Source organism: Monodelphis domestica, chromosome 2, assembly GCF_027887165.1.
Source record: "Monodelphis domestica isolate mMonDom1 chromosome 2, mMonDom1.pri, whole genome shotgun sequence".
In the NCBI taxonomy this organism is placed as follows: domain Eukaryota; kingdom Metazoa; phylum Chordata; class Mammalia; order Didelphimorphia; family Didelphidae; genus Monodelphis; species Monodelphis domestica.
The window spans coordinates 210,778,781-210,806,072 of NC_077228.1; the positions used below are offsets into that span (position 1 = coordinate 210,778,781).

The 27,292-nt window shown below is 39.0% G+C and overlaps 1 protein-coding gene, 1 long non-coding RNA gene and 2 other non-coding genes across 5 annotated transcripts in view; 1 reads left to right on the top strand and 3 right to left on the bottom strand.

Annotated features, from left to right (window-relative positions):
- ST6GALNAC2 (ST6 N-acetylgalactosaminide alpha-2,6-sialyltransferase 2) overlaps positions 1-16,409 on the top strand; it is a 50,802-nt gene extending 34,393 nt beyond the window's left edge. The window contains exons 3-10 of the mRNA XM_007482583.3: positions 5,027-5,087; positions 6,706-6,874; positions 8,545-8,713; positions 9,619-9,757; positions 10,614-10,717; positions 12,905-12,988; positions 13,815-13,914; positions 15,639-16,409. Coding sequence (XP_007482645.1) covers positions 5,027-5,087; positions 6,706-6,874; positions 8,545-8,713; positions 9,619-9,757; positions 10,614-10,717; positions 12,905-12,988; positions 13,815-13,914; positions 15,639-15,806 — 994 coding nt within the window. The 3' untranslated portion in view covers positions 15,807-16,409. The remainder of the gene's footprint in view (positions 1-5,026; positions 5,088-6,705; positions 6,875-8,544; positions 8,714-9,618; positions 9,758-10,613; positions 10,718-12,904; positions 12,989-13,814; positions 13,915-15,638) is intronic.
- On the bottom strand, positions 4,879-25,643 carry LOC103095274 (uncharacterized). Of its 2 annotated transcripts, XR_462179.2 has the most exons (7): positions 24,828-25,212; positions 24,265-24,350; positions 23,203-23,290; positions 21,843-21,991; positions 20,297-20,443; positions 11,817-17,866; positions 4,879-5,073 (listed from the first exon to the last, which is right to left on the bottom strand). It is a non-coding gene; the product is annotated as an uncharacterized LOC103095274 (long non-coding RNA). The 2 variants fall into 2 exon arrangements; XR_462177.2 differs by lacking the exon at positions 20,297-20,443 and having other exon boundaries at positions 24,828-25,643.
- Positions 22,084-22,150, bottom strand: LOC130457760 (small nucleolar RNA R38). The gene has a single exon (XR_008917034.1). It is a non-coding gene; the product is annotated as a small nucleolar RNA R38 (small nucleolar RNA).
- On the bottom strand, positions 23,367-23,439 carry LOC130457759 (small nucleolar RNA R38). The gene has a single exon (XR_008917033.1). It is a non-coding gene; the product is annotated as a small nucleolar RNA R38 (small nucleolar RNA).
- Positions 25,644-27,292: the final 1,649 nt, after the last annotated feature.

Here is a 27,292-nt window from a genome sequence, read left to right on the forward strand (position 1 = left end):
CATTTCCTGTATGCTCTCCTCTATATCAAACTCTAGTTACATTCAGTATCTCCCTTATATCATTGATTGACCCAGTGGCTAGCTTCATCACTTTTCTCTCTGGAGGTGGATAGCAGTTTTTCATCATGAGTCCTTTGGAATTGTTTTGGATTATTGTATTGATCAGAGTAGCAAAGTCTTTCACAGTTGATCATCATTACAACATTGTAGTCACTGTGAATAATGAGCTCTCAGTTCCCACACCACTTTGATCAGTTCATAAAGGTCTTGCTATGTTTTTCTGAAATCACCCCCATCTTCATTTTTTTGTAGAACCATAGTATTCCACAATCATATGGCACAACTTTCTCAGCCATTCCCCAACCAATGAGGATTCCTTCATTGCCACCACAAAAAGAGCTGCTATAAACCTTTTTTGTATTTATAGGGCCTTTTCCTTTTTTTTATCTTTTTGGGGTAAACATCTAGTAGGGGCATTGCTGGGTCAAAGGGTATCACACAGCTTTATAGCCCTTTGGTATAATTTTGAATTATTCTCTAGAATAGTTAGACCAGTTCACAACTCCACCAACAATTTATTCATGTACCTATTTTCCCTCATCCATTCTAGCATTTGACATTAAAAAAAATATTTTCCTAATTACATATGAAAACCATTTTTAACATCTATTTTCAGTTCCAAATTTTCTCCTTTCCTCCTCCCCATTGAGAAGGAAAAAATTTTGATAAAGTTTATACATGTGCATGACAGTCATGCAAAACATATTTCCATAATAATTGTAAAAGAAAACACAAAACAAAAAATAACATGAAAAAATAAAGTAGTATGTATCAATCTGCATTCCTCAATTCTTTCTTTGGAGGTGGAGAGCATTTTTCAGTGTAAGTCATTCAGAACTATCTTGGATCTTTGTATTGCTGAGAATAGCTACAAATAGATGTCATTCACAGTTGATCATTTTACAATATTGCTGTTACTGTGTACAGTGTTCTGGTTCTGCTCACTTCACTTTGCATAAGTTCATGTAAGTCTTTCCAGATTTTTCTGAAAGCATCTTGCTCATCATTTCTTATAATTCAATAGTGTTCCATCGCAATCATATTCCACAACTTATTCAGCCTTTCTCCAAATGATGGGCAATCCTTCAGTTTCCAATTCTTTGCCCTGACCAAAAGAACTGCTAGAAATATTTTTGTACATTCAAGACCTTTTCCTTTAAAAAAAAAACTGTTTAGGATACAGACCTACTAATGGTATTGCTAGGTCAAAGGGTTTGTATAGTTCCAAATTCCCCTCCAGAATGTTTGGATTGGTTCACAACTCCTGTAACAGTGCATTAGTGTCCAAATTTTCCCTTTTCCCCTCCAACATTTCATTTCCCTTTTCTGTCACATTAATCTCTCTGCTAGGTATGGGATAGCACTTCAGAGTTGTTTTAGTTTGCATCTCTAACCAATAGTGATTTAGAGCATATGACTATAGATAGCTTTGATTTCTTCATCTGAAAACTGCCCATGCACATTCTTTAGCCAGTTATCAAATGGGGAGTGGCTCTTATTTTTATAAATTTGAATCAATTATATATAAATAAATTTGAGAAATGAGCTCTTTATCAGAGAAACTAGATATAATTTTTAATATATTTTTAATTTTTAATATATTATTTCATTGTTTATGGTACCTTTTAGCAAAATTATCTCTTTAAATTAAATTTAAATTGCTTTTGCTTTAACACTATGTGTCTATTGTAAATAACATTGTTTGATTCTGTTGGGTTGTTGTTGTTTTTAACCCTTGCCTCCTTTCTTAGTACTGATCCCAAGTACTAGTTCCAAGGTAGAAGAGAAGTAAACACTATAGGAGTTTTTATGGTCAAGCTCTTTTTTTATTGTTGTTTGCTCATTTTTTATAGCCTGTTTCTGGACTTTGAATTTTATGTTAAAGTTGAACTCTGTTTAATAGAAGGTAGGGAGGCACTGAGTGAAACTTCAGGCTTTTCTGTGATGCTATTGGGTTTTTTTTTTAATATTTTCCCCTCAATAATAATTTTTAAGCCTTTATTAAAAAAAAAAGTTTGAGCCAATTTTTTACCCTCCCTAAGACAGCAAGTAATCTGATATAGATTTTACTTGTATAATGGTATAAAATCTTTCCACATTACTCATTTTATAAAAAAAGAATTCAAACAAAAGTTTGGAAATAAAGTGAAATATGAAATATGCTGACACTTTTGCAATCATCTCCAAGGCCCATACCTGTTGCTATCACTATATATGTTCTGGGCCAGCCCCAATCCCAGTGACACAGACTTCTTTTGCTAATCTCTCAATTTGTCTTGTTCTCTGACTTTTTGTTGGCTCTACTACCCCAAAATTTGATTTCAGGAGCTATCTGAAAGTTGTTTAGATGGGAATATTGGGACAGTTCAGATGAGTGGCTCCCTCTTCCCCTCAATATCATTTAAACAAATTATATCTATTAGCTTTCCAAAGGAATATTAAAAAGACACAAGAACAGAAGCATTTATTAAATACCAACTGTGCATCAGACACTGTACTCAATGTTTTACAGTTATTATTTCAATTGATTCTTACAAAAACCATGTAAGGTAGGTGCTATTATGATTCTCATTTTATAGGTAAGGAAACTGAGGCAGACAGAGGGTAAGTGATCTGCCCAGGCTCATACAGATAGTAAGTGTCTCAGGTTGGATTGGACACAAGTCTTCCTCACTCTAGGTGAAGTGCTCTATTCACTTCACCACCTATCTACCCTTTATGGCAGAATTTCTTTAACCATTTCTCAACTGATATTTACTCTCTTAGTTTTTAGTTCTTTGCCATTGCAAAAAGAACTGATATAAATATTTTTGTATCACACAGGTTCTTTTCCTCTTTCTTTGCTCTGAGATAAAGACCAAGTAATAGTTATCACTGAGTTAAAGGGTATGTAAAAACTTAATGACTGGGGGCATGATTCCAAATTGCTCTCAAGAATGGCTAGACATTCATTGCTCCATCAAACAATATACCTATTTAGCCAATGTGAAAATATGTTTTGCATGATTTCACATGTATAATTGACATCTAATTTCTTTCCTTCTCATTGGGGGAGAGGATAGAACCATGTTGTTGAACCTATGGCACATGTGCCAGAGTGGGCTGCTCCCCTCCCCCCTCTCCATCATGACTGAGGACATTTCTCTCATCACCTGCCCCTCTGCCCAACAGTCCAATGGAAGCACTTCCTCTCTACCCTGTCAGGGGTAAGGGGGACAGTTTATATGCAGTGTAAGGGTTACAGTCTAGGCACTTGTCTCTAAAAGGTTCACCATCGCTGGTCTAGAGGAAAGGAAAGAATTTGGAACTCAAAAAAAAATGTTAAAGAATATTACAAATTGATGCAGTTGGGTAGCTAAGTGGATTGAGAGCCAGGCCTCAAATCTGGCCTTAGCCACTTCCTCCCTGTGCTGACCCTGGGCAAGTCACTTAACTCCCATTGCCTAGTTCTTACTGCTCTTCTGTCTTGGAACCCAAAACATGATATTGATTCTAAGACAAAAGGTAAGGGTTTATTTTTTTAAAAAGAATATAAAATAAAAAATATTAAAAATAATTTATAAATTGGAAGGAGTACAGAACAATTTATATCTTCTTTTCCTGTGGCCTCTCTACCAATTGTAATTTTCTTTTTTTTTTCTGGCCATTTTGTCAATCTGATGGGAACAAGGTAGAACCTTAGTCACTTTAGTTTGTATTTCTATAATTATTAGCAATTTGGAGCATTTTTTTCTATGCTTATTGACATCTTGGATTTCCTTCTTTGAGAAGTGCTTGTTCATATCCCTTGATCATGACTGACTTGATATCTATTGGAGAAAGGCTCTTATTCTTATAAATTTCCCTATATATCTTGGATATGACCTTTATCAGAGAAACAGAGAAACAAAGAAATTTTTATCAGAGAATTTGCTACAGATTTCCAACCTTCCCCAGTTTCCTATTTCCTTTATCATTTCAACTGCATTTTGTTTGAGCAAACTTCTTAATTTTATGTAATCAAAATTGTCCATTTTATTTTCCGATCTTCCCTTATTTGGTTATGGATTCTTCCCTTACTCATTGATCTGAAAGGCAATTTCTTCCTTACTCCTCTAATTTATGATGTTACCCTGAACATCTAAGTCAGGTGTCCCATCCTTGTTAGTTTAAAGCCCTTTTTGTTCTATTTGCAAGATACCCAGCAATATATTCCTCTCTGCCTTTGTTAGGTATACTTCAGTTCTGGCTGGGAATCTGTCATTTCTGTTTTTGATGTATTTCTGGCCAGATATAGAGTAAATCTAATGAGTGGCAAAATTGCCTACATGGATGAGGCTACAGATTCATCAATACATTACTTTAAACTGAATTTTAAATATTTTGGCTTCTGTGGTTTTATGTATGTAAGAATATTATTCAATATCATATGCTATTTGTTTCTTTAACTGGATTTGTTCAGAACTTTATTAGGTTTACAATAAATGTTTTATACAAAATAATCAGAGGCTTGCTTTTCTCCTGTAACCTAATTGATCTATACCGGGAAGAGAAAAGAGACTGTATGGTATATGAGGGCTCAAATAAATCAAGAGGATTAATAATAACAAAATAATAATAATGTCACATTACACAACAATATCATACCTCATAATAATTATAATATACTACATAATTATAATTATATGTAATGTAATAATTAGCACTGATTTTTAATATTTAATAATGATTATTCATATAATGCTTTAAATTTGGCCAAGCACTTCACACATTATCTCATTTTATGTTCACAACAACCCTGAGAGGTATGATTATGCCCACTTATAGATGAGGCAGGCAGAGGTTAAATGACTTGTTTAATGTCTTGAGGCAGGATGATCAATATTCAGGGCTTACTGACTCTAGCCTGGTCCAGCATTCTATCCATTAGACCACATTGCACAGAGACAGGAGTATGGATCCTTTATCTCTCTGTTTTCTCCCACAGGATGATATCAGTTACCAATTATACTCCCAACCTTGAAGAACACAGCCCTTGGAACAGAAAGGTATGATGGTTAGCCCCTCAGTTGGAGTGTAATGATCTTAGGTTATGGGAAAAAATGGAAAAAATAGGATTAGAGGATGGCCCTAGTGAGATGATACAAATCAAGGAATTTTCCTTTCCTTGTAGCCATGCCCCCTCTGGCACCTGGCGCAGTGCTAAGAAAACAGTGGGCAAACAAATAAGCACTCCAATGATGGGTATTGACCCATAGATTGTCCTAGGTTTAGTCACTTGCTGTCTGCCCCTATTCCCTCATAAGGTAGGCGATTCTATAGTCTGAGTGCCCTTGTATTCCAAGTCCAACTCTAGACACTGTCAGGTAACACAAAGGAAATGATACAGAGTCATCCAAGTCTGTTGGGGTAGGGTAAGACCTAGACATAGTTACAGTATAATATATAAACAAGTCTAAGGTAACAATATTACCCGATAATGTAATCAATCTGATATGGTATGGTAAGGTTGGGAGGCAAGTTACATGCAGAAAGGGTCCTTTTTTCACCACTAGAGTAATCAATAAACATTTACAAAGAGCCTACTATGTGTAAAAGCACTGCAAATGGTTGGGGGCAAATGAGGGAGAGAGAATGTGGTATAAAGTTTAAGGAATAGTTCTTGCTCACTTTACACACAGATAACTATGATACAAATAATGTAAAAGAAATATACTAGACTTTATACTTTACTATCTACTTTACACACAGATAACTATAATACAAATAATGTAAAAGAAGTATATACTAGAGGCCCACAAAAGAGGGTTCAGGGGAAGGCATTGTTAACTTTGGAGAGATCAGGGAAAGCTTTGTTTTTTTGAGGAGGAAATTTTTTTTTAAAGTTAAATCTTGAAGAATGGATAGGATTTCAAAAGTCAGGGAAGAAATGGTAGGAGTAATGGCCAAAAGGGTGGACTCCTAGAGAGCAGAGATGGTTTCTCACTTGTTCTTTGCATCCCCATTACCTAGATCAGTATTTTGCACTTAGTAGGCTGGGTGGGTTGGGAAAACAAAAGCTGAGTCATTTCTCAGAAGGGTTAACAGTAGATCATATAAATGAGAGTTAAAAAAAGGGATTGTAGGGGGCAGCTGGGTAGCTCAGTGGATTGAGAGCCAGGCCTAGAGACAGGAGGTCCTGGGTTCAAATCTGGCCTCAGACACTTCCCAGCTGTGTGACCCTGGGCAAGTCACTTGACCCCCATTGCCCTTACCACTGTTCTGCCTTGAAACCAATACACAGTATTGTAAGGGAGGTGAGGGTTTAAAAAAAGGGGGGGATTGTAGAGGTATTATTAAATTTATAGATGAGATCCAGAAAGATGCATTGCCCAACATACTATACAGAGTTAGTTCCAGCTCCCAAGTTAACATGCCATATCGAATTTCCTAGAAGTGCTAGAAGTTGCCATTCCTGATGGCTCATAAATTCTAGCAGGGCTACATAAGCTTGAATTGTCTCTAAAACCATATGATTAGTAGTGCCTTAGGAGGAGAGATCGGTTATTTTTCTATTCCCTTCTCCCTTTTCCCTAGACAGGGCTACATGGTTCTCCACTGGACTTGTCCCATTCTTAGTCCTGGCCCACATTTTGAGCTATGTCACTTTCTTCCCTACAACACTAGCCCTGCAATCTCTCAGTGGCCCATGCTGTTCAAAAACACGATCATTTCAAGAATAAATTTAACTTCAGCATCCCAGTGCTGCTATGGGACAGGCTTTTCTCCAGGGAGCTCTGGAACCAACTGGATCAACGGGATCCTCCCTATGGCTGGCAGGGACTTTCCTATGAAGGTAATTTTGCTGCTGTCCCTCAACCTTCCATTTGCTTCCATTCAACTCTCACCTCATTCCCAGTTCTCTTAGTAGGATTCCTCTCATCTATTTCCTTTCCATCCAAAAGCTAAGACACATCCCTAGAGAGCCACAGTCCTCTGTCCAAAAATTCAGACACTAGCTGAGCATTTCTTTCCTTGGCATACCCCTTCACCCCTAAGTTCCGTCCTGTAAGTGAATAATCTTATAAAACCAAAACCCCAAAACATAAACCCAAATAAATAATTGAAAAATTGTGTACTTTCATCTGTAATCTGACTCCAAAAGTTCTTTCTCTAGAGGTAGATAGCGTTCTTTGTCCTAAGTTCCTTAGAATTGTCCTGGATCAGGGGCAGCTGGGTAGCTCAGTGGATGGAGAGCCAGGCCTATAGATGGGAGGTCCTGGGTTCAAATCTGACCTCACTTAACCCCCATTGCCTAGCCCTTACCACTCTTCTGCCTTGGAACCAATACATTGATTGTATTGATTCTAAGGTGGAAGGTGAGGTTTTTTTTTGTTTTGTTTTTTAATTGTCCTGGATCTTACAAAGAACTCTTGTTAGAGTCACGGTTCCCCTACCCCTCTGCCCTTGGGTGCTATGGTCCCAGTCTGGGAAAGCTCAGGAACCTGGAGGCTTATTCCTAGTAAAAGGTTTGAGCTGTTATAATGGAGTATCTTATTTTTTCCTACACAAAAGGCAAACATGCCAGTGACCTCAAACTTGCCTTGTTTATTATTCTTGCTACCATCATTGTCATAACTCTTAGCCCAAAAGTCCTACCTGATAGAGCTCGCCCCAATCCATATCCCTTTTGTCTCTCTTTTACCTACCCCCATCACCGGTAACTATTGCAGGAGAAAAGGGTGACCAGAGATGCTGGGGTTTGGATGGAGCAATTTTTGAAAGATCAAATAGAACAAATCTCCTGTCTGGGCTTTGGATTGTGGCTGTTCTCCTGTTCCTCTTGGAAAATCCAAGAAATGCAGGTTTTTCCAAATATCACTAAGAAGAAACAAGCCTTTTGCCCTTTAGACTGATTAACTAATCTCAGTAGAGGATCACGGGCAGTGGCAATGAAGCAAAGTATGGCAAAGGGTCCTCATTTCTGATCTTTATTGTTAAAAATTATCATTATTGTTATTTTGCAAGTTTGTTTTCCTACAATATATGTGCTTTCCTTTTGTCTAGCAAAGGATCCCTAGACCCTGGCCATTCTTGATTCTTTAAAATAATTTTTTTTTAACCCTTTACCTTTTGTCTTGGTATCGATATTAAGTATCAGTTCCAAAGCAGAAGAGTGGTAAGGACTAGATGATTGGGGTTAAATGACTTGCCCAAGGTCACACAGCTAGGAAGTGTCTGAAGCCACATCTTTCTGACTACCGGTCTGACTCTGAGCCATCTCTCTGTTCTCATTCTGGATTTTTAAAAGGTTCAAGGGTGATGAGGAACCAAGATACAAGTTATCCTAATATCTTCCCTTCCAAGTCTAAATGCCTTTTTTCCCTACCCCCAGACCCCAGTCCAAATGGTCCATTGTTCCTATACCATGTCTTTGCTAATGTTTCTTTGGGGAAAAGGTCTGAGGGAGAATGATGAGCTTGTAACATGCCTCCCTCCCACCAACCCCTGATTTCCATCTCACAGTGATAGTTTCCACCTTGAACCTCCTGAACACCCCAACCAATGCTCACCTGTTTGAACACACCATGAAACAACATAAGAGTTGCATTCGATGTGCTGTTGTGGGCAATGGTGGCATCCTCAATGGGTCCCGTCAAGGTCAAGAGATTGATTCCCATGACTTCATTTTCAGGTATATATGAGAGTCCAGTCAGGAGAGAGGGCTAATGAAAAGTAGGGGAGTAGGGGGCAGCTGGGTGGCTCAGTGGATGGAAAGCCAGGCCTAGAGATGGGAGGTCCTAGGTTCAAATCTGGCCTCAGACATTTCCCAGCTATGTGACCCTGGGCAAGTCACTTAACCCCCATTGCCTCGCCCTTACCACTCTTCTGCCTTGGAACCAATATGCAGCATTGACTCCAAGATGGAAGGTAAGGGTTTAAAAAAAAAAGTAGGGGAGTGAAGGATGAAGTGAAGGAGGGCAGATAAAAAAGAGAAAGATTATCTGGTCATGGGGAGAAGGGTTGAGAGCAGATTAATTCCTCTGAATAGAGTACTTCCCTGGTGTCTGTAGTCCTTTCTTAGAGATGAGGATAAAATAGAGTGCTTAACTTTGAGGATGTCCCAATCCAATGGGAGGGAGAACATGCTCATAGGATTTATGTATCAAGTCATGATAATTAATAGGGTAAAAATTAGGTGTCTAAGTACCAAAAGTACATGGATAAAGCAGCAGAGATAGGAAGTTGTTTTCTTAATTTTTTTTTAAATTACCTTCCATCTTAGAATTAATACTGTGTTGGCAGGAGAGCAGTAAGGGTTGGGGGATGGGGGTTAAGTGACTTGCCCAGGGTCACACAGCTAGGAAGTGTCTGAGATCAGAGTTGATCCCAAGACCTCCTGTCTCCTCTCAATCCTCTGAGCCACCCAGCTGCCCATTTTCTTAATTTTGAAGGAGAGGAGGAAAATGGACTGACTGGCAGAGAGAAAGCTGTGGGGCTATTTAGATAAAAGGGAGTCACTTAAAGGGAGTAAGGAATCTGTGTTGGGGACTAATGAGAAATGAAGTTGGTATAATTGGAAATTCCTTTTTCTCTTAGGGTCAATGGGGCTGTCATCAAAGGCTATGAGAAGGATGTGGGCACCAAGACCTCATTCTATGTTTTCTCTGTGAACACAATGAAGAACTCTCTGATTTCTTACAGGAAACTGGGCTTCACTTCAGTGCCCCAAGGCAAAGTGGGTGTTCTCCATGGGAGCTGAGACTCCGATTTGTACAACACAGGATCCTGAAGTTTAGACAACGGGTTACCCCCATATAACTAGAATTCTTTGCACAAATGAAAGGCACCAATGGACTTCAGTCCCCAGTTCTGAGCTTCCCAGGAAATTCTTGACCCACAACACAGAACAAGGCTTCTTACTATGTGGTTATATTTCCGAAGGTCCTTAGAAAAATACTGCATCTTTATTTTCATTCATCTTTGGCTTCCTTTGTAATCTGTATTTAATTTTATCCATTTTAAATTTTCTGAGAAGGGTTGCAGCTAGTTGGTTATTTCAGGGGGTGTATAAACTTGGAAAGGAAAAAATAAGACTTGACAAGACTGTTAAAGGATCCATGACACACACACACGAATTTAAGAACCCTTGGCATAAAACTAGACGTTTGGAGGAGATTCCCCATTGCCTCAGGTCAGACCCTCTCCCTCAGATTACAGGTGGGAGGTGAAGGTCCGCTGGGGTGTGGAGGAAGGGTGCAGTACTTTGTGGCTTATCTCACAGGCCTAGGATCTCCCAATAGATTTTTGTTTTTTGCTTTTGCCACTTGAGGAACTTATAGCTGGGAGTCCTCAATTGTGCAGGTCAACCAGACTGGTGGCCAAGTCTCAAGCCTCAATCCTCAATCCAGGGCCTCTTTCTGGGCCCTGGAGATGATCAACTATATCAAAAGTACTTAGTACATCTCCATGGAATGGGAGTTAGGGGACTGGAAAGCCATTCTCCAGTAGGCCATCCTAGGTTTAAAAAGGAAGTATCTGGGCTAGATATACAACCTAAATTTCTGGCTCAGCTATTTCTATTACTTTGGCAGGACTTGCGCTATATCTTCATTCCCTCAAATAACCGGGACTATCTCATGCTAAGATCAGCCATTCTAGGTATGCCTGTCCCTGAAGGCCGTGACAAAGGAGATCAGTAAGTAGACGAAATGGGATTGGGGAAGTGAGAGGGGGCAGGATACAGGAAAAGGAGGGGCCAGGGAGTTGGAATAGTAATATTATATAGCGTAATTTGCCTCACAAACATCCTAATACTCAAGGGGTCCATTGGTGGGATAAGATGGGTAGAGCCCAGGGAATAGAGTTTCTCCAAGCAGGGTTGGCAAATTCCCAAGGCAAGAGTTTAAGAACTTACACTCTTCATTCCTATGATGTAATACCACTTTGGAAAAGTGCAAGTAACATTTCTTTTTTTTTTCCTTTTTTTTTAAACCCTTACCTTCCATCTTGGAATCAATACTGTGTATTGGCTCCAAGGCAAAAGAGTGGTAAGGGCCAGGCAATGGGGTCAAGTGACTTGCCCAGGGTCATACAGCTGGGAAGTGTCTGAGGTCAAATATGAACCCAGGACCTCCCATCTCTAGGCCTGGCTCTTAATCCACTGAGCCACCCAGCTGCCCCCGCAAGTAACATTTCTACATTTCTGCCATGTTTCTTCTGGTAACCAATAATCCTTTCTAATTGTGAACCTATAGGAATGACCAAGAGCTACTCAAGGGATGGTTAGCAAGGTTCAGTTTTGTATGGACCAGGTAGGAAATTATTCCTTTTTCTGAAGGATCTCTCAGAAACTAACCTAGCTGCCTTATATATGTATATCTCTAAACACACACAAAGGTCTTTCAATAGTGGGGTGGCTAGGGCCTTGGCTAGGAAAGTTATTCTCAATAGTTACGAGGGCCTCGTCTCTCTCACCTAACAGGAATTTTTTTATAATAACCAGGAGAGCAGACTGCTTACTGCTCATGCCTTCTGTGAAATACAGGAAAGACTAAGAAAATGCTTGTTTTCCTAGGTCTTAATTTGAACCTCTCTACCTTCTTTTCTTTCTAGACCAAGCAGCGTCTTTGCTCCCAAATGAATCTTTTCCCATGACGTTCCATATGCTTGAAATAATTTCCTTGCTCTTCAGGGTTTCCCTTAATCACTATCTAACCTTACTTAGTCCCACACCAATACAAAAGTAAATAACTGATTAAAATGAACAATTCTAAGCCCTAATCATTTATACTCACTCCTACAAAAAAGGAGGGAGATTTGGGAGTTGGCCTTCCTCTCAACCCCTCACAAGCTTGGGCCAGTGCCCTAGACTCTGCAAGCACTCAATAATTACTTGATGATGGTGATAGTGATAACAATGACTTTTGTGACCCGGGAGGGGTTTGGGCTCCTAAGAAAGGTTCACTCAAAGGCAAGGTTTAATAAGATAGATAGAAGCCTCCCCAACACCAATGAACTCCCCCTCCCAATCCCCCAATCCTTCCCCTACCCAATCCCCCTCCCAATCCCGTTCGGGTCACTTTTCTCCAAACCAGCCTCATGCAACACCTAGAGGATCTAGCCATACCCGAACTCCAAACCAAACTCCCCCCATTTCTCCTTCTACACCCTCTTCTCGAGTTCCATCCCAAACTCCTGGTGTAGTACCCCTTTCTCCCTCCCAACCTACTTCACGGGCTCCTTCCCAAACTCTCACCCCACCTCTGAGCCAATCTCCCTTCCAAACTCGCCCATCCTCCAGGGGTCTCTCTCAGACTCCCACTCCACCTCCCTCCAAATCTCCTTCTCAATCCTCTCAAGCCAGTCTCGCTGCTGCTGCTGCTGCTCCCTCTGTAGTATGGCCTACTCGGACTCGCTCTCCTCTTGTCCCTTCTCATATCGCTCCCTACGTCTCACAGCTCCTGAACCCCAACCCCTATTTCCAGCCCCCTACCATTCCTATCCCTTACAATCCTTGTTTTCCCTGTAACTTTCCTTGCACTCCTTCTAAAACCAAAACTCCAGAATCTCTATATTATCCGATCTTTCCGGCCCCTCCTCGTCTCCCTCCTCTAAATCTCAGTTACCCGCCCTCTCATGGTCTGTTCACACCTCCTTGTTCTGTAACTCACCAACCTCCTTTGGACTGCTTCACTCTAACAAAACCCTATCAAGCTCCTACCATAATACCTGCGACTTTCTATACCCCTTTCTCACGAACCCATCCTCATCCCCGAAGTCATCTTCGTCGTCGTCAAACTAGCCTTGCCCCTCTAACATCATCGTCTCCACCTCATTTTGATTTTAATCGTGCTGTACATTTCTTTCGTGACTGAACTCCTAGACCACAGGCCTATTTTGGACCAGAAGCCGCTGCAAGTAAATTCAAGCTGTTACATCCAGATTTCATCAACTACCTGAAAGAGAGGTATGGAGGGTGGCCAGGGCCTTGGCTCTTTTCAATGCTCAAATCCACTCCCTGACCTTTGCCTCCATCTCTCTCAATACTTTCCTTCACCACTGGATAGTCATTACTTCACCTGAACACTAGCAACCCCTTGCCCCATCCCTCTCTATACTTCCTGTATCCGATTCCTCTCCTGTCCTTAGCCTCACCATCTGCAAGGTTTGAGTCACCTGTTCCTTTCACAGATGATCAGAGCTGAAGCAGGAAGGGATCTCAGAAGTCATTTTAGTCCAATCCTCTCATTTTGCAGATGACAACATTGAGAGCTCAGAAGAGATCTGAATCTAGATATTCTAAGTCTGGAGCTAATACTTTTTCTGCTGGACCATGTGCCATCTGATCTCTCCTGGTCTGGCAGCAAAAGATAATTTTAGGGTTGGGCTCAAACCTGTTAATAATGGGTTTCTTATGGGATTCCCTTAGTTGTGGAGTAATGGCAAAGGGAGGGGAAGGAAGAGGAAGTGATTGAATTGGGCTGGTTTATACAGCAGCGGCTTCTAATTATGTCCATTAACATTGAGGGGGTACAAGCATGAGTTGGGCTGCCAGTGTTCCTACTATTATCCCATCCTCCCAACTGTTAGTTTTTATTTCACTTCACAATATTTATATTTGGATTCCCATAAGGATATGACTAATAAAAGTCTGCATTCCAGAAGACATTGAGGAAAAATTTCCTATCTTGTGCTAATTGTCACAAAAAATATTATACATAGCCAGAGTTTAACTGTCAGAGGCCTATGACTGAATGGACTGAATTTTGTATGTGAAATTTTTTTGCCTTCAGTTTTCTGAAATCCAAACTCATCCATACAAAGAGGGGGCACCTCTATATACCTACCACTGGGGCTCTTATGTTGCTGACAGCTTTGCATACCTGTGACCAGGTAAGAAATACCATCTCCTACTAATGAAGCCAAGCTATGCTTAGTCTGCGACCATCAGTGAACCTAATTTTATTCCCACCATCTCAGGACATTGCTGTGAAGCAATAACTATCTTCTAATCACTTTTTTTTAAAGGGGGCCTTGTCAATACTAATGCTATGGGGCCCAAAGCCTCATGCTACAGCTATAGTTTTAGCAGACACCTGAGAATAGGTCCACCCCAACTTGTATCTCATTCTCAACATATCAGGTGTCATCTGTTTATTTGTATATTAGCATATCACTTATTACACAATACTTAGAGGGTGATATGAGTTACAATAAGTCACAACCTCTCTGATGAATTTTATAGTCATCCCCACCATAATTCCCCCTCTTCTTGACATTTAATCTTTCCTTATCTACTGGATCCTTTCCTGCTGTCTACAATCATGACCAAATTTAATTTTCACTTTCTCAACCCCTACAAATCTGGCTTGGAACCTCCTAAAACTTCTTTCCAAAACTACAAATAGTTCATGACTACCAAATCTAATGACTTCATCCTTACTACCTTCCTTGACTTCTCTACCACAACTGACACCATTAACCTTCATAGAGACTCTCCTGGTTCTGTCTGGCCACTCTTTTTGGTTATCTTTGCTAAGTCAATTCTAGGTGTATCCCCAAAAGCTCTGGTATAGAGCTTCTCTTAACACTCCCAAACAAATCAGCTCACATAGCTTCAATTACCTTGATGTAGTCCTAGCCCCTCTCCCTTGAATTGCCTATTGGACATTTTAAACTCAATTACACCCAAAACAGAATTCTAATCCTTTTCCTATTAATGTTTTGGGCATCACTATACTTCGATTCAGGTTCCCATCCTGTCATCCTTTGCTGCTTTTTTAGTAGTCTTAGTTGTCCAAGTCTTCATGACTCCAATTGGAGTTTTCTTGGCAAAAATCCCAGTGGTTTGCCATTTCCTTTTCCAACTCATCTTAAACAGATGCTGAAAATGAGGCAAACTGGGTTAAATGACTTTGTCAATGTCTAAAGCTAGATTTGAATTCAGGAAGACTCATTTTCCTGACTCCAGACCCAGCATTCTAAATTACTTACCACTCAATCGCCTATGATTCTAATTCACCCAGATATCTACTCAGTCACTGTCATGTTTTTACCTCCACACAGCCACACACAGCCCTTATCCCTTTTCTTTGCTCTAAAACAAGCATTTTATTTGGCCTCTGTCACATCTAACCCCATTTCCAAACAATTTTCTGCATTGCTGCCACCCCCCCCCAACTCCAGCAGTTCCCTATCTATGACCAAATATAATGTCTAACTACTCATAATTAGGCAAGGATCTTGCATCTCCCTAATTCAGACCATTGCACTGCCTACCCTTCAGACCTGGAATGAAACTTCCTCATCCTTGCCCCTTGGACATCCTGTTCTCTTTTTGCCCACTTGAAGCACCTTCATGAAGCCTTACTCCAACTGCCTATATACACCCTGCCTTCACATCCAAGCCAGTTTGGGTACAAAACTTTTAAAATTATCATATACATCCAGCATCTACTCCTATGTATGTGTTGTCTTCCTTCAGAAATTAAGATCCTTGAGATTAGTTCTTTTTTTTAAATAAATTCTTTATAAGCCAGGGACTCATCTTCCTTTCTTTCACAGAATGAATACATTTAGTGGGAATAAATGCTATGAATTTAACTTTTCCTGTGCAGGTCAGCGCTTACGGGTTTATGACGAGCAATTACTTCAATTTTTCTGATCATTATTATGAACACAAGAAGAAGCCTGTGGTGTTTTACATGAATCACGACATGCCCATGGAAGCCATCCTGTGGAGGAATTTGCACAATGCAGGCATCATGCATCTATATCAGCGCTGAATCCAAAGCAAAGCAAAACCAAGCCAAGCCATAATTACACAGCCAAACTCAGCATTTCTTTATGAAGTCACTCCCAAGTTCTGAGCTCTAAGGCCCTGCCCTTGATTAAGAATTAACAGATGCTTTCCAGAAGCATTATCTTGAAACTGAAAATGCTCAGCCCTACAATGGAGATGAAAAATATATAACTTGAAACCAGGGTTAGGGGCCATAGTGGCTTGCTGCTGCTATCTCCCAGACTCCTGCATTTTGCCGCAGGGAGCAGGCATCACTAATTTGGAAATCACAAAACAAAACTTCAATCACACCCTCTTTTACCCCTCAATACCCTACAATAGTGCAAAAACCACCAAAAAAATTTCTTAAACACAAAACGTGAAACTCTGCCCAGAGACAACAGAAAAGCAGTATCAGAAGAACAATTCAAGAACCATTCAGTAAGATAATAACAGCAGGTCTCTGAGAACAAGATCAATTCCTGCAACTTAATTTTCTGTCCAATAGGGAGGGGAGGGGAGGCACTCCCACCTGATGAATGGGTGGATAATTGAATGTAATTTGAAACATTTTCCAACTCTGTATGATTACATAAATATTAAATGACCTTTTTCTTTTGTCTTTTTTACTATGGTGTTAGAAAGCAGAGAAGCTGGTAGAGAAGGGAGAGGGTGGAAGTTCAGAAGTGTGGAAATTGTAACTAGGATCCAAGAACCCTTTCAAGTTTAACTGAATTTGAAGGATGGTCAATTAAGATAACTGCCTGCCAATCCTGTTGCATAGAGCATTCATTCATTTGGAAGGCAGAACTGTAAGATTTCCAATAACTGATTACTAAGAAGCACATTTAAAAGTCTATGATGAACTAATAGCTTCTCAGGCTAACCTAAAAGGTGTACAGTTACAAATCTTATTGAACCTTCTGAATAATGTTAATATTCACTATTAGCAAAAGATGTGTTTCAATTAAAAACCTTTAGGCACTCACTTAATAATGCTAATTAAGAAAGATATTTTCTGCTGGGAGGCATCAGGCCACTTGACAGTCGTACATGGTAGCTAAGGAGGCCACAGAGTGGACCTTGGAAAGGCAATTGCCCACTCAGTCCCCCTAGCATGACCTCTCTCATTAACATCCCTTACCTAAGGAATTGACATGATTACTATTCCCCCTAGTCTCATAAGGAATAATGCCAAGAGCAAAATACCTGTACCCTAAATCCCCAAAACATCAGACCCATAAACCCAACCCCAAAAGACTATCCTGGGTTAACTTTTACTTGGACACATAATGTTCAGTAAAACCGCAGCTACAGGCCAAGTCCAGAACTTCAGCACTCACAGAAACCTATTCTCATGAAGGCAGCATACAAATCAATCACAAAGGCCCATACAATATGTACACTAAGCTTCAACATGCCTCAGTGACTTCACAAACCAGTAACTCAGAAACTCCCTAGTAAACTCTGAAAAATGACTATTAAATTTGAATTGTGTTCCCAGTACCTCTCAACTTCAATGGTATGATTGTTGATTTGTCTTTAAGAACTTCTGATTACTTCTAATAAGTAAATTTCCTTGATTGTAAGTTCAAAAACTCACAGGGTAATGAGAAAACTAAGCCACCTGTGATGAAATGATTCCTCGAGTGAAACCTTTATTCTGTCAAGAATCTGCAATCACAATACAAGAATATAGAATGTTAATCAAGTGATTTGTTAAAAGTTAATGTATTACTTCTCCAATTATCTCAATTTAGACATGTGTGTTAGGTAATGTATCTGTGTGCCAAGAAAATGGATATAAAAGTAAACATCAAGCCTGGGGATGACAGAGCAGCTATCAGATGCAAAGCATTCCCATAAAGATACAGCTGTTTCCCGTGTTATTTATTGACTGATCGTTCACCACCTGTCAGGAACCCCTGGAGTCGCGAGTGAGGCTGGATCTTGCCTGTGACAGTTTTCAAATCATTTTATTTTTAAAAAATGTAAAGACAACTTGCATAGAATATAGAAATCTAATGATTGTTGGTCACACACAGCTTCAGTAGTAGATAACACCTGTCAAAGGAAAAAAATGACAAGTCAAGTAGCAGTCAATTAAACTGTCACCACATAGAAAATTAGTTAGGAAGGTTCCTAACCCCTGCTCAGGTTAACAACAGGATGGTTCCATACAGTATCTATAAGGGTACATAGAGAAGCAAAGGCTTATACTTTGGATAGGGCATGACCCTTCAAGTAGATTACAGGGTGTAAAGGAGAACTGAACTTCATAAGACCAAAGTCTGAGCTATGGCCTTACCATCTCATAATTATGTAACCTTGGACAAGCCATTGTATCAGAAAGATAGCTCACTTTACTGTGAAGAGACTCAAAAGCTCATCCCACATTAAAGAGCTTTCCCTTAACTATTTTCACTAAGAGCTGTTATCTTCATAATCACCTTGGTTTTAATGTGTAGGTTTTTATTACTTTGCAGATCAGTTCTAAACCATCACTGAACCTTTAACCTAACCAAATGAAGCCATTTTATTCTCTTCCAGTTATCACCCTGCCATTTCAATTTTATTTCAACCTGTAAATTAAAGGGATAAGCTCTCATGTCCACAAAACCATAATCCATAAATGAACATGTCCTAGTGGCTGAGCCAAAAATATATCCACTATAAAATGCCCATACACATTCTTTTGTTTCAGTGGAAAAGAAATGCAGTCATTCTGTATCCAAGTTCAAGATATGCGTTTCAATGTAGAAAAGCCAGGAAGCTCTCAAACACCACTCCTACCCCACAATGGCCTTGCTCTCCCCTACAATTCTAAGAAAAGTGTCTGAAAGACCACCATGTGCAATTAGTGCTATTTAAAAGGACCCTAAGCCAAATAGCTTAACAACTGGCACAGGTGCACCATCATGTCAAGGTGCTGATTTCAAGGGAGGTAAACAAAAAGATTAGTGGCTGGAGGTGAAAATATTTAAACAAAAACTTGGCATTTAAGTTTAGAGAATGTTTTCCATATATTGTATTAACTCCTATATATTAGGGAGAATCATTGTATTTGTGTCTGGGATTTGTCTGGGTCAGAGATACAACCTAGTCTGATGTTTCACATTTTCTTTGTCCTTGGGAATCACAAAAGATGTCTTACTTTTAAACAGAATTAGGTTAAGAGATGAAGGGGAGAAAGGACTTTTTCCTGCCTATGTGACCTGTGCACCTATGGGGATAGGGCAGGGTAGATAAGCTGACCAACCACTCATTAATTAGCTATCACCAATTAAGGATTTCTTGGGATGTTCCAAGGGAGGGACTGAATAATAAGCTCCTAAAAATACACTTATTAAGCAGCCTGACCCAGCTCAGTCATGCCTGATCTGGAGTCATGCTATATCACTTTATTGGATTATAATGTTGGCTTAACCAATAAACCTGATATAATCAATATTTATATTCTAACCAAAAAAATCTTAATTTTAACGAAGTCATCCCTAGTAAAAATTATTTGACCAATATCTTCATTAGATTTTGGTACTTTTAAGTAGAAAGTGCCAGACAGCCCTTTTTGGATTTTATTTTCAAGAAAACAGGCATTACAGGCATGTCCTGAAAAACATGACAAAATTTAATCAGAATGGTAGAATAAGGTAAAGCTTAAAGTGAAACAGAAAAGTGGTTTCCTAAGGTTAGCTTTAGAAGTGTGTGCTAAGCTTGAGTGAGGGCTCAAGAAGCTAACTCCAAACTTTTAGTTTTAAGATCTCAGATGAACTTGCTTTTAAAAACAGTTCAGATTATATAACCCAGCTCTCCTAGAGGTACCGAGAAATGAAAAAAAATACTAAACTTTACCTAACACAAAGCATATTGAGGGAACATCCAATGAAACTAAACTAAACTAAACTACAGGTCTTAGAGCTAAAGTGTAAAAGCTTACATAAAATCAGGAATGTGTTTTTTTCCCTCTCTCCCATGTTCCAAGAAGTAGGACATTAACTTAATGCCTATTCATGAATAAGGGTGCTAATATCTTCCCATTTCATTAGTTTACCTATCTCCACTCCACCCAAACTGGGACTATTATCAACCTGCCAATTACCTGAGACCTCTCCTATCCAACTTTTGAATACAGCTAACTCAAAAGCTATCTACTACTACCATAAAGTCCTGATTCATTCAGATAGGAAGGCCTTCCACCTCTGAACTTTATCTAGTATTTAACTGTCCCTCTTATTAAACACCATGACAAAGACCCATGTCTCACTTCACCTTCTGTCTGGGACCAATCAATGTTCTATACATGTTTCATGTCTGTTGAAATGACTAGTGACCCCAGAGAAAGATTCACTGGAGTCAAATGCAGATCAAAGAATACCATTTCTCACTTTAGTTTATATTAGGGTTTTGGTTTTATATGATTACCTCTTAAAACATGATCACAGCATTTAAGTATGTTTTACATAATACACATATTATCTGGATCAAATGGCCTACCATCTCCAGGAGGGGACAAGGAAGAGAGAGAACCCCATAGTTGAAGCTTTTGGGACATATGGTGGGAAAAGGCAAAGCTTGCCATCTTTCTCCATGCAGAGGGATCATTCATTAACTTCCACTGGGCTGGAGTCCTAGGTGCTGGGCCTTTTGTTCAGGACCCACAAGTGTGGAAAGAGAATAAGAAGTTCAAATAAAAGATGGATCAACATAAGGTAGGAGATAAAAGAGTCTGATCCCTACAATCCAAATAATCAATGCTCCTAGAAAGGAAAAAGTGACCTTTCTGCTCAGTCATTGGCTTCCAAATGTTAGCATCTATGACACAAAGGAACAGCCATAGGAGGATGACCTACAAGCAGATTGACCTCTTCGCATGCATGCATGCACGAAGCCAAACATTCAACTCCTGTGCTCACTGAAACAGCAAAACCAACCAGATTTTCAAGAGTAAGCTTTCACAGAATCATTGCACCAGTTTTAGAGATAGGGATCTTAGAGGTTAGTCCAACTTCCCAACCACTGAGAAATCCTTTTAATAACACATCCCTGACAGGCCATGAACTTTATAAATAGTAAATAGTGCTAATGCTCTGGAGCTCACTACCTCTAGCCTACACCATTGTTAGAGAACTATTAATCATAAACATCTTTTTGTTTAACTTAACTAAATTTGGATCTGTGAACCTTTTGCTCCTTTCCAAAAGTGAAGTTTGAAATGCTTTGCTCTAAGACAGTTCTTATCCCTTTTACAAAGCCCAATTCATTCCTGTCCATCATACCCTCACTTATATTGAATACTTAGCAACATTAAAATGATTCAGTTAGATCTTATAATCTCAGAAAATATATGCTGAAATTATTACATGTAATTGAAAAAAGAAACTATCTTTGAAAAAAAAAGTTGAATTAAAAAAAAATACTAGTGAATGAGTAAATACAATTTTAGCCTACTGAATGGTGTAAGTACTTAAAAGATGATTTTTAAAAAAACTTTAGGGGTTTTCTTTAGCTGATTACAGCCTCTGCAATGACATTCCATGGGGTATTTGTTCAGTTATTCACAAAAATAATCAACAACTACTTTCCAATCAGGCTGAAGAACAGGAGAATGGAACTAAAAAGAAAAAAAAAACCTCGAAACTGGGAACGGGGGCTAAAAGTTCAAGATTCTAGGATGTACATTTGAATTGGGCTTCCTTATTTAGTATAGGGTTTGGTTACAGGGCATTAAATTACAATGGGAACAAGTGATGTACAGAGTGAACAAGAATCCTTCCCAAAAAGGTAAATTCCATAGTTAACACCATTACATGTAAATAGACCACTGGCATACTAAGCCTCAGAAGTGATTTGCTTTCCCCTCAGTTAAGTTTTCAGACAGGGATAACAAAACATCATTGGCTTTTGGAGCTTCTTGGAAACATTTAAGTAGCTTTGAGGTAAATCATAAGTCCAATGTACTAGAAAAATTCACTAATACACAAAAGGGCTTTACTAATTATCAGTAGAGCACCAAGTTTCAATATTTTCCAACAGTGTTTACCTGCTTTAGGGTAGAAACAAGTTTTCTACTTCTCTTCTAGTATAAATATGCTTCTACTATCAGTGATATTCTAGTCTTCCAACTACAGGAGTAAAAAGGATCCTCAAACCACATGTTTCTGTTCCTTATCAGCTCAGGCAGACTGCACCCTACAAAAAAAATTAAGACCATAAATACTTACATATGGTAACTCCCAAACAGGTAATATTGCATTCTTTTAAAACAGTATTTTAAAAGCAAGCCAAGCTTCAGGAAGTTTCCTCCACATTTTTTTTTCAGACAGGGATAACTTATCATCACCAGCTCAGCTCTCATCAACCCATCAACCTCTAGTACAGAGATTCTAAAATATTAGTCTGTGAACTTGCTCTTAGTTTGATCACTTTCAGCAGAATTGGATTCCTTTGTAATTCTATGTATTTGGAAACATTTTTTCTGAGACCATTGTCCTGACTGCCAAAAGTGGTCGATTATACACAAAAGGATAAAACCTCCTCCTCTAGAACAAAAACGCTTTTGATATATTGCCAAGGACCCTTTTTTCAACATACCACATTGCATTTTCTTCAAAATAACACTATTAAGGTAAGTAGATGTAAGTACCAAGTATTTATTATTCACTCTATAGATGAAAAAAACAGGATTTGCTCTCACAAGTTTTAATGTTAATCTAGTGTGTCCCAGGAATATACTAGAATCTTCCCCTTGAAAGTATTCTGTAATGTATGTATGACCATAGTTTTCTGGATCTTTTATTGACAACTAGCAAACAGCTTGTTGCCAATTAACTATTCAATGCAATCCTCTAAGCATGTAAAGAGGCATTTAAAGGATTCATGCCTGACCACCCAAAAATAGGCAAGTAAATGAGCTGAGTTACAAATACCTCAGAAAATAGCACCAAAAAAGACAAGTACAATTGTTGAGAAAACACTAAGGAAATTATTTCCTGTTTATGTTGCAATATATATGAAAAGAAAAAAAGAGGAATGGCAATTCCTGTTGTCTACCTGGCAAAAGAGGATGGGATTTCAGTCTGCAAGAGAAGGGTACTAGATGTTTAACTCTTTTTTTCTACACAAAATCAGAGGTGGAATAGACTCAGAAAACATCAAGCAGGAGCTTTTATTTACAAGTGAAATAACAGGTTGAGAAAGGATGTGACTTAGCTAATGTAACAAAACTCATGGGAGAACAAGACTAGAAAAACCTAGGGCTTCCAATTCATTCCACACTGCCCTTGTGACCATTAGCCATTTTTAAGTTTCCCAAAGAATCAAAATTCTTGGGAACTGGTAAATAACAATATCAATGCTTAAAGGAACCCACCCCATACTTCAAGATAACTTTAAAAACTTACTCTGTTAAGGTGGAAGTTGGAAGATCACAATCTTAAAACATTTCCAAGAAATGAAAGCCTTTTTCCAAGGTCCAAAAACAGACAGCACCTGGCACCCCAAAAGATATATAAGAATTTACAAATAACTTCAAGATGTGTTTAATTTTTTAATTAAGTTTGCAGAGCTGAGCCTCAGCAAATCAAAATCCACACAAAAGATGTTCAGACAGGGATAACTTTCTATCATCATTAGCTCAGCTCTCACAAAAACTTCTAAATCCCTGCCAAACCAAGCAAGGTTTTCCAAGTGCTCTCCTAATTTTTAGAGGAAGAGACAAAACACTACCATAGGCCCTAAGAAATTCCTGGTCCTCTTCAATGGCAAGAATCATTATGATCAGGGGGCAGAAGGTAAGGGTTTTAAAAATAATAATCATGATCAAAATTTTAGAGCAAGAAGTAAACTTAAGACATGTAGTCTTAACTTCTCTCATTTTACAGATCAGGAAATTGAGGGGTAGAAAAATTAAATAACTAATGCAAGGTTCACACAAATATAAGCCAAGATATTAACATGCGTGTTTTCATTCCAAATATATCCCTTTTTACTGTTCTTGTTGTCACACAAGATCTTCCAACAATTTTTGATAGTTTTTCCTTTTGTTTGAGGGTAAGCAAAAGGAAGATGTCAAATTTCTAATTAAAATACCAGAATATTTGTTGGTTTTCTCAGAAGGTCAAGTATATGAGCAAAGTTTCTGAGCTATGTCTCCCCAACTTCTAAACAGCATTCTGGACACATTTGGTGTCTGCTGGTTAGCTGAATGAATCCTTGACTCAGACACAAGTACGGTAATATGGTTAAGAGGGCTGGACTCTTAAATCATGAAAACTTGGATCTTAATCAGCTCAAGGACCCAAGGACAAGCACAATTTACATTCCAGCCTTCAGTTTCCTTATCTCTAAATCCAAAGGACTTTTGTGCTCATTGAATTCGAAAACCCTCTAAATATTTAACCCTATGTTCCCTATATATTCTTATTTCAATTAAATTCCATCACCATCAAAAAAGCCAATACTACCGTTTTCAGCTCTTCCATTTCTCAGTTTCAAAGGCCATTCTCTTCTAACATCAACTCAGCCTCCGCTTTCCCAAAGCAAATGAAGCCTGTGGACAACAAGTAAATCAATAGGTTAGTGGTTGGGGTGGGCTTGGGGTTGGGCCAAGAAAGACCATCTCGGGTCTCTAAAGCAAACTGAGCTCGGGCTCCGGAAAAAGGTGCAGATAAATGGAGGTCATGGGGCCTGAAAGGGTTATCAAGCATTTATTAGGAGCCACCCACCCATCCACTTCCGAGGCATTGCACTAAGGGCGGTGAACAAAAACAGAAAAGCAGTCCCTGACCTAAAGAAGCTAACAAGCTAAACGAATAAAGTTGAGGATAATTTTTAAATAGCCCTAAATGTGCATTTGGGGCGCGGCCGGTAGAAAAACTGAGTCTGGCGATGGGGAATCGCCTAGTCTGTGTGGGGAAATCACAAAGGATCGGAAGCCTTAAATTTTCTTTTTAATTTTCTTTTAAAAATGGGCCTCCCCCAGCCTTACTTCGGCTTTCTGCTAGACGCCTGATCCTATCATACCCACCATGACCCACCGCCTAGATCTCCTCGCTCTGGTAAGCCACGAGGAAGGAGCCATCGTTGTGCCACCCCGCTCAGAAAAGGGCCGGAAACCGAAAGGATGTACTCTTCTCGAGATCTCGTATGTCTTTGCCGCCTGTCTCGAGGCTGAACTGTCGCGATGCTGGCAAAGGGCTATGGGAGATGTAGTCCGGAAAGACGCGTCGCTGGCGAGAGGAGGATGCTCTTTTTCTAGGGCGTGTGTCTACTTCCCTTTCGGGGAAGTGCTGGAGAAATACGTAGTATGTAGGGAAAGATCCACTGTGTTTCCTGTAGGACCCAGAGGGTGTGACTTCCAAACCTATTCACCCTGTGTGATCTTTAGCCATGTTTTCGCGTACACTATGGTTAATCTCCGCACCTCTGTCTGCCTCAGTTTATAAAATATGGATGATAACCTCCGAGGGTTGTTGTGAAAATGAAATTAGATATGTACTAAGCACTTTGAAAACTCTAAAGGACTACGAATGCCAACAATTATTATTGTTTTATAAAGAATAGCTATTATTATTATTAATAATAGCTAATACTTGGTGTTTTATGTTTTGAAACTCTATAAACATCTCATTTAATAACCCTCATGAATGGGTGATATTATTTTCCTCTTTAATTTTTTAAATGTATTTATTTAGGGCAGGTTGGTAGTACAATGGATAGAGAGCCAGGCCAAGAGACAAGAGGTCCTAAGTTCAAATGTGATCTCAAAACACTTCCTAGTTGTGTGACCCTGGGCAAGTCACTTAACCCCCAATGCCTAAGCCTTGGATCCAATACACAGTGTTGATTCTAAGATAGAAAGTAAGGATGTAACAAAAAAAAAAACAAAGAAAAACCAGTAGATGACCATTACTTTTTATTCTTGGATAGTACCCCCAATAAGGTATCAATGGTACAATGTCCCTCTACCCACAACTATTTCTTTGATCATGATTTCTTGATATAATTTCCCATATAATATCAGAGAGATCTAGTAAATCTTCAAACAATATGCATTTCAATAGAGAAAATCTTGTTTATAAGACACCTTAGACAGTTGTACTCTAGCAGTACTGGTTCATCTTTTCTGGTTTTATATTTCCTTGCTACCTTTTACATTGTTTCTTCTATACAATTCATCACTCTTAACACGTTGCAGCCTATTGATACCTGCCAAATATTTCTCCATGGCTTTTTTGTAAGACACACACTTGATTTATTGGAGATAGCATTCCAAAATTTGTTTCTGTAGAGCATCACTGGAATAATATTGGTGATTTAATATATGGGGTTTTGTTGTACAGAGAAGTCTGGGAATTTTTCTCAGTTTCCTAAATGTATACTGCTGTCTTCCTCCTACTCAATTTTGGGCCTACCATCTGCAGTAGCTGACCTGATGGACTGATTCAGTGAGTTTTCAATCCAACTGCATATTATAATCTAGACCAGTGGTTCTCAAAAAGTGGTCCAAGGATAGATCTTCAAGGTCAAGATTATTTTCACAATTATACAAAGATATCCAAATCTCTAGCATAGCAAGTATCAATTAACATAATCCACAGAAACATAAGCTTTTTGTAGGCAGTCTTCAATAATTTCTATTTCATTTATTGTTTTTAAAAATCCTTACCTTTTGTCCTAGAATCAGGTTCCAAGGTAGAAGAAGAGTAAGGCCTAGGCAATTTTACCAGCACACTCCTGTAAGAGACCACAGTTCCTTCAGAATCCCATTGCCTTTAAGGAACAAAGAGGGAAGAACTAAAGATAAACTTAGAGAATGGTGTGCTTAGGTGCTATTTTGTTTGCTTTAAGAAAGTAAAGAGGAAGGCAGCTAGGTGGCTTGTCCAGGGTCACAAACTAGGAAGTATCTCAGGCCATATTTTAACCCATGACCTCATCTCCAGCCCTGACTATCCACTGAGCCACTTGGCTGCCCCAGTCCTTATAATTTTCAAGAGTATAAAGGAATCCCGAGACCCATAAGTCAGAAAATCTCTCATCTAGAAAATAGACACTGATTGTCCTGTGTAGATTGTTACAAATTCTTTTGAGTGATTACAAATCTCATTTACAAAATTCTGAACATTATCACATTACCACAAAGCAGAGCATCCTTAGGACCTTATCATCCGTAGGGAATCTCTCTTCATTTTGGACACCTTGCCATACATCCTTCATTATAGTGGCCAACACCATGGTGAGTGCATGTGTCTTTCTATTTTATACCTTATTTGACAATAATCAGAAGTTTACAAATATATTCTATTTTAAAATGTTCTAAATGCCTCTTGATTAGAGAAATGCAAATTAAAACAACACTGAGGTACCAAATCACACCTATCAGATTGGCCAACTTGACAGTAAAGGAAAGTAGTAAATGTTGTAGGGGAGTGTGGCAAAATTGGGACACTAATGCATTGTTGGTGAAGTGAACTGATCCAACTATTCTGGAGG